General features: G+C 47.1%; 1 protein-coding gene across 1 annotated transcript in view; it reads left to right on the top strand.

The window, feature by feature from the left end:
- Positions 1-6,803, top strand: part of SARC_06762 (hypothetical protein) — a gene marked incomplete at its 3' end in the record, with an annotated part of 8,250 nt that overhangs the window by 635 nt on the left and 812 nt on the right. Inside the window, exons 2-13 of the mRNA XM_014299319.1 lie at positions 145-247; positions 452-702; positions 1,181-1,313; positions 1,692-1,824; positions 2,309-2,416; positions 3,210-3,381; positions 3,964-4,099; positions 4,272-4,416; positions 4,579-4,713; positions 5,114-5,221; positions 5,556-5,695; positions 5,838-6,612. Of these exons, the coding sequence (XP_014154794.1) occupies positions 145-247; positions 452-702; positions 1,181-1,313; positions 1,692-1,824; positions 2,309-2,416; positions 3,210-3,381; positions 3,964-4,099; positions 4,272-4,416; positions 4,579-4,713; positions 5,114-5,221; positions 5,556-5,695; positions 5,838-6,612 (2,339 nt within the window). The remainder of the gene's footprint in view (positions 1-144; positions 248-451; positions 703-1,180; positions 1,314-1,691; positions 1,825-2,308; positions 2,417-3,209; positions 3,382-3,963; positions 4,100-4,271; positions 4,417-4,578; positions 4,714-5,113; positions 5,222-5,555; positions 5,696-5,837; positions 6,613-6,803) is intronic.

Consider the following 6,803-nt stretch of genomic DNA (forward strand, 5'->3'; position numbering starts at 1 on the left):
ATATATGTGTGTGTGTGTGTGTACTTGTGTATACATACTTCGACCTATATAGAGAATGTTTTTAGCATTAAGAGATTATAATTTGTATTCAAGCACATAATTGACCGTCTAAGAATGTGATCAACGTACACTGCATAATCATAGGTCACGTGGCAATGATCGCGGGCTTCTACGAGGATGTGTCGGCCGTGACGAAAGGGTGGAAGGAAAATCCGGTGGAATTTGACAGCGTATTTAATCAAAGTCGGTGAGTTCACGAATGTATGGGTGCCGTATGGGAAATGAGTACCTCGAGTATGAGAATGCATTCCTATGGAGGTCTTTTTAAATTATGACGCTGCTATCCATTTTATCTCGTCCATGGCTGTCTGTGTAGTTCCAGCTACGAGCCCGCCTTCGTCTTCTGTTTTTTTACCATTTTTCCGCAATGTTTTTACTTATGGTTCTGCAGGTACACCTTTGGCTGGGGAAGTCCTGATATTGTGCCCATGTTTACATACGGACCGGGTCTGGACGATGGTCACGTTGCCGCGCATACCTATCCAGCTGACTTAGAAGAGTTTGGTGGTGAGGAGGATGCCTCTAAGCTAGACACATGGGTGTTTGATCGCGTGCGCGAGACTATGGAGCGCGCGGCTGTGGATCCTCAAGTGGCCGAACAGATGTATTCAGATAAAGTTGTTCTGTTCATGCATTTGCTGGGTATGTTTTGGGGAGAGATTCCGTGGTGTTATGTGGGACATCTGGGATCGGGTTCAAAGCAACCCAGAATTTGGGAATACAGCTTTATTCGGTGAAATTGTTCTGTTTATACATGGTAGAGGTTTTGTACTGGATGTACGTCGTATGGAATCATGTGTATGTATCTCAAGGTGTTGGCATAAACTTATCCCATTATGCACGATGAGTACTGATGGGACTAAATCGTACTTTTGCACGCACACTTATTCTGTCGAGTTCGTCATATACTAATTTCTGTAGATACATTCGGTCAATAGTAGACGCATCCTGCACTGCTGTGTGGCTTGTAGCAAGCTCGTGATATGTGTGCTTGTGTTGTCTTGCATTTGTTAGATCTCGTCGACTGGCCTGGCCTTTTTCAATCGGACGAAAGACTTGTGACGAGTAGTTGGTAACACAGCTTGCGGCATACACATAAACATTCTCGCACGCGATGTAGGTATTGACACCAACGGACACACCCACAGACCGTCCTCGAAAGAATATCTGGATAACATAAAGTTGGTCGACAAGGGTATAGAGAGGATCACAGAAGAGATCGAGGAGTTCTACGGACACGACGGACAGACAGCGTATGTATAGCCTCCCCCCGCGCTCGTTACAGGGTATTGGAGAAGATGGTATCCGCTTTTGAAATCCATTGGGTTTCCACTAGTGTCTAAGCGGGATGATTCTAGTAGTCATACTCTGCTAGCTGGTCTATGTACGGTGATATAATCACCTGTGTTGAAAGGTGCCTCCAACCAAGGAGACTGTGGTATCTTCGTCGGAACCACCTGTCCATAATAACTAAACAGTCAACTTCTAGTCCATGCCAGACGTGCTTTGATTACTAGACTGTATCTCTGATCATTGTCCGACGTTTGCCATATCGGCAAGCCCTTCATCTCCAACCCATCGACCTCCCATACCTCATATAGCACTCTATATCACTCACTGTATGCACGCAGATATGTCTTTACTGCGGATCACGGGATGAGCAACAGAGGGTCACACGGCGGAGGCCATCCAGACGAAACAGAAACTCCCATTGTGTGCTGGGGTGCGGGCGTGGCCAATCTCGAGAGTAGCGCTGCTAACGAGGTATGTCACTACAGTCAGAAGGATCGAGAGTTCTGGAGAGCCCCTCCACTTGGAGTGGTTGATACCGTTTGTGTGATACACCCCCTATATAGGCTTGGTTTGTTTATGATAGCTAGTAGTGTCGTGTAGAGATTCCCAACTTGGAATGGTTGATACAGTTTGTGTGAGACACCCCTATATAGGCTTGGTTTGTTTATGATAGCTAGTAGTGTCGCGGATGTGTTAGTTGTGTTAAGTCTGGGGAGCCACTGGCTATGAGGTGTTCCATTTGTACGGCATCATATACACGGATAAAAGTTTTACATGCAATCATTCCTTGTGCATCAACAAGGATGCGTCTGATTTGCTTCACTAGACGAACTCACTCAGGTATGCTACGAGCAAACGTCTATTCACGAACACAGTACTGCATACTAACGGCATAGTTTACTGTTCTATTGAACTTAGAATAACGCAACTCTTCCACTCCTTCTTGGCACCACAGATGGTGTTCGATAACCTCCTCAGCGCTTCCCGCCGAATCGACATTGAACAAGCGGATGTCGCCCCATTGATGGCTTCCCTGATCAACGTGCCTTTCCCAATGAACTCAGTAAGTGACCAATGTACTCACGATTGCGATGTTCAACTGTCTGCCTTACTACGATCTCTATATGAACTCACACATGATTGCAATGTTCAACTAGATGTATTACTCCGATCTCTATATGAATTCACACATGATTGCGTTGTTCAACTAGATGTACTACTACGATCTCTATGTGAACTCATACATGATTGCAATGTTCAACTAGATGCATTACTACGATCACGATATGAAATCGATGGTCGTCCAGCACCCCAAGTAGGCGTATGTGTAGCAATGCTCTCGCGTTAAACTCTCATCCGTTGGTGGCTATGTTCTGTATCGAACCACACGCCCAGAGAGCGGTCGTAACCGTCCTTTGTCGAATATATGCAATTGCGTTCGCTGGGGCGATTAGACATAAAAGCCCTGTGTGTACCACAAGAAGAAGTTATAGTAGGCCTTTCAGACATCGCATAGATCCCTAGGGTCAAGGCAAATAAACCGACCTGATCCACACGGTTTACTGGTCTGTATCCACGTATGCCGTGGTACTGTTGAATAGACGATCCAACCTATCATAAGGCTCATCAAGTTTTATACCTATACATACTTCAGTGCTACCCACATAAAGGCTACCGCCTATACGCCCACCTCTCAAGCTGTTATGCCTTACCATGTTATTGTACCATTTGAAATCCCGTTTTTGAACCTGCGCGTACCCCTCAAGTTGTTGTGTCGTATCATGTTGCATTCATTCGCAACAATGGTCGCTCCAGAATAGCTCTCACCCATTCAATGACGCTTGGTATTGCCTCAGGTTGGGAAGCTGCCAATCGAGTACCTGAATGTGACCCAGGAACACAAGGCGAGGTCTCTGTACGCCAACTCGCTACAGATGCTGCGGGTGGTAGAAACTGCCGCCGCTAACAGAGAATATACGTCACTGTACTTTCAGCCATTCCATGAGTATGAGTACAATTCAGACGATAGTATGTGAGTTGAAAGTGTGTGTTTGAAGACGTAATCAGATTTTTAACAGTTCCTGTGCGAGCTCGAAATTAGTAAGTAAAATAGAATACAGTTCATATATCACGCAGCTTTGCCTTTTTAGCAGTAACATGTACGGATGTGTAGATAGGAATCGAGTTTTATTCATGTCTGTGTGTACTGGATAGTCGTTCTTAAACTACTCACTTGCTTCATATTGTCGTACGTTCTCGGAGTGAGCTGGATTAGACTAAAGCCAACTGTGGCCAATACACTGATATACTATGCGTAGTCGGTTTATCTCCCATTTTGTGGGTATGAACAGAAACGGAACCATCTACAATGATAATATGTCAGCCTGTAATCGGCGCAGTATATACACCGCGCCACATTTCTCCCCTTAGAAGGGTGGCATACTCAGGCCTTTCAGAATACGTACGAGCACACAAGCCGCATTCATCATCAAACGCCACAAGGAGTCCGCAGAGGTCATTCTACGATTCGGTTCTCGTCGTAAGTTGTTCTATATGATTGCAAACTTGTTTTATACGCTTACAACCTATACTGCATACCCCACTCCATAGGCCTAGGCATGTCGGTGCCCATCAGCGCAATGGACGAATACACAACACGCATTGAACAGCTCATCGCAACAAGTCAGTATGAACTGGCGCTGCTAACAACCGACCGCTTCATCAACACACTCCGGAGTGCGTACAGGTAGTGTGTTGGTCTCAGCTTTTTTTGTCATCAACACAACTCGCCATCTACTTCAAATCCTAGCATTTCTACAAGAGAGTCTTGGGACTTTCTCTGCGTACGTAGCTTCTCGTTAACGGTCGCTTGTGGCCCCCGCTCAATTGTGCTTGCTTCTCTGTATGTACACACACAGATACTTCCAGACCTATGACCGGCCATTCCTGCAGAGCTTGATTGTCGTCTCGTACTTTGGATGGCTGTGCCTGGTGTGCATGTTCATAGTGTACCACTACACTCCCGTGTGCCTCAGTCGGCGGACTCAGAAAACAAAGCAGAAGGTGTGCGCGCTGAATGGCCTCTCTGCCCAAGCAACCTGCAGTCAATCGTTCGTACCTGCGAAACACCACCACTACTTCCTTTGTTGGTTTGACTGGCACTAGTGCTGTTTCCAGCTCCCTCGCGACCACTCATTGCACACATCTTCTGTCTCCAATACTCAGGGCACTGTAACGTACACCATGATCAACTACACAGAGTCCATTGAGGCCCGGGTGCAAACTATCGAGCGCTACTGCACCGTGCTCATGGTCATTGCGGCCGGCCTGGTGCTGTATCAACACCTCCCGTACCACTTTGTAAGCTTAGAGATTTAGTACAGATATTTCGTATTCTTATTTGCTTATTGAAGCTCGTGTCATGACCCGCTATTTTAAACTCATGGCATCCTGATACCGATCCAATTTCGTTGTTCGTGACGTCTTACAAGCCTTATTGTCAGCGCGGGAGGCTTGTTAACGCAATGCAACTGGTGGTGTCAGTCTGATTGACAAATAGTTCAAAGATAGCCCATGCACTCCCACCACAGGCAATACAACCCCTGTATCTACGCCTGGATCATACACAATATGTCCTCTGTACCCGCCTTATACTTATTTTTTGTGACAGTGCAGCAGTCGGATCAAGAAGTATGGCTCGAACCAGCTCGTTGCTTAGTATCTGATTTTTATTTTATTCTTTTGTCTTGTGTATCTGTAGATCCTGTATTCGGTTCTGCCCTTCAAGTTCTGGAGTCTTGTCATCGCGCACTACGACATCCTGGTGGATATGCGAGACTTCATGGTGCTGCAGAAAATGTGGTCCAAGGTAAGCGCATCCTCCACACCTTTAGTCTATTCCAGCCCTGCCCCAATTGTTGTCCATTCTTTCTACTAAAGGGCTGGTAGATACCGCTACAAAGCTGGTTTTCAGCGTAGCACTTTGGTTGGCAAACAAACATCTCGTCCTTTGATTTTGGGTTGCGAGTCGGGCTCGGTTTAAGTTGCAAGCAGCACTATGTCAGACTGTAGTCCACTCTATGGAACTGTCTACTCGAACTTATACACTCCGGTCTATCAAACAACGCCCCTCGTGGACATGTGTATATCTCTACCTCACAAACACCTCACATACACCTCACATTGGCTTGTCCACCCCACAGACCTTGGTGGTAGGGGTGGCTGTGCTCATAGGCCTGGAGGGTTTGGTGGCGGTGTTCTTCTACCGGTGGATGCTGTCGCCTATGCTCATAGTCGCCGGCGTAGTGTGGCCGTACTACGTCTCTGCCGATCCCACTCCAAGGTATGTTACTATTGTTGTTGTGCACGTGTAGGTGTAGTCCTTTGCCATGTCTCGTCTAGTTTGCAGGATCGTTATCTTTGACGTGTGTATTTGGAGCTCTTAGCTGGCACATTAACTGATGGCTTTGCCCCATTTGCTGCAGACAGAAGTCTCTGTTGCTTGCCTGGGCCACGATCTGTGCCGTGAATGCAATCTTCCCTCTGCTTCCCGTCGAGAAGCACAGCGAGCCCTACATCATACTCGCGATGGGTGGTGTGCTGGTGGTGGGTATTGCCGCATGGGCGAAATACACCACCCGCGCGGATATGACAGCCAAAGCCCGCACTACCTTATACGCACAGGCTGCCTTTCTGCTTGTGTCTCTGGGCATACTTGTGCACTCCTCGCACCATCTCAACAACAAGCTGAAGGTGCCCCTACTCAACCGGGCGTGGACCTGGGGTACTATCCCGTACGCGCTTCTCGTGCCTCTCAGCGTACGAAACGAACGGTGCATGGCAACGAAGATCGTCACGGTATGCGCGGGTTTTGCCGCCCCATTCTTCATGCTGAGTATAAGCTATGAGACCGCCTTCTACGCGTGCATGTGCATCACCATGTTGCTGTGGCTGTCTATAGAGGAGACAAGCGCTAGTGCTGACTCAGATTCTAGTAGCGCTGCATCACACACCGGCATGAGTGAACCGGATACCAAATCCGGGTCCAAGTCGAGCGTGCACCGCAATAGATCGGGACAAGACGAACAGTTTGTCAGCCTTGGGGACCTCCATGTGGCCTTTTTTTACTTGTACTTCCTACTGTACGCGTTCTTTGGCATGGGCAACATTGCCAGTATCAGTTCGTTCGATCCGTCCTCGTGCTACCGGTTTATGACGCTCTTCTCCCCGTTTGTGATGGGAGCGCTGATGATTGGCAAGGTATGCGAGAACTAGAACTCAATGAACACACTGATGGATGGCGATCAAGTCATTTTTTTTTTTACTGCCCTTGCACTCTGAATATGGGCAAGAAGTGACTGTAATGCGTGACTGTGTGGATACATTTTATGTACATATATATCATATGTGTTTTTACGCACAAATATATATATATAATCTATCTATCTATC

Source organism: Sphaeroforma arctica (genome assembly GCF_001186125.1).
Source record: "Sphaeroforma arctica JP610 unplaced genomic scaffold supercont1.497, whole genome shotgun sequence".
In the NCBI taxonomy this organism is placed as follows: domain Eukaryota; class Ichthyosporea; order Ichthyophonida; genus Sphaeroforma; species Sphaeroforma arctica.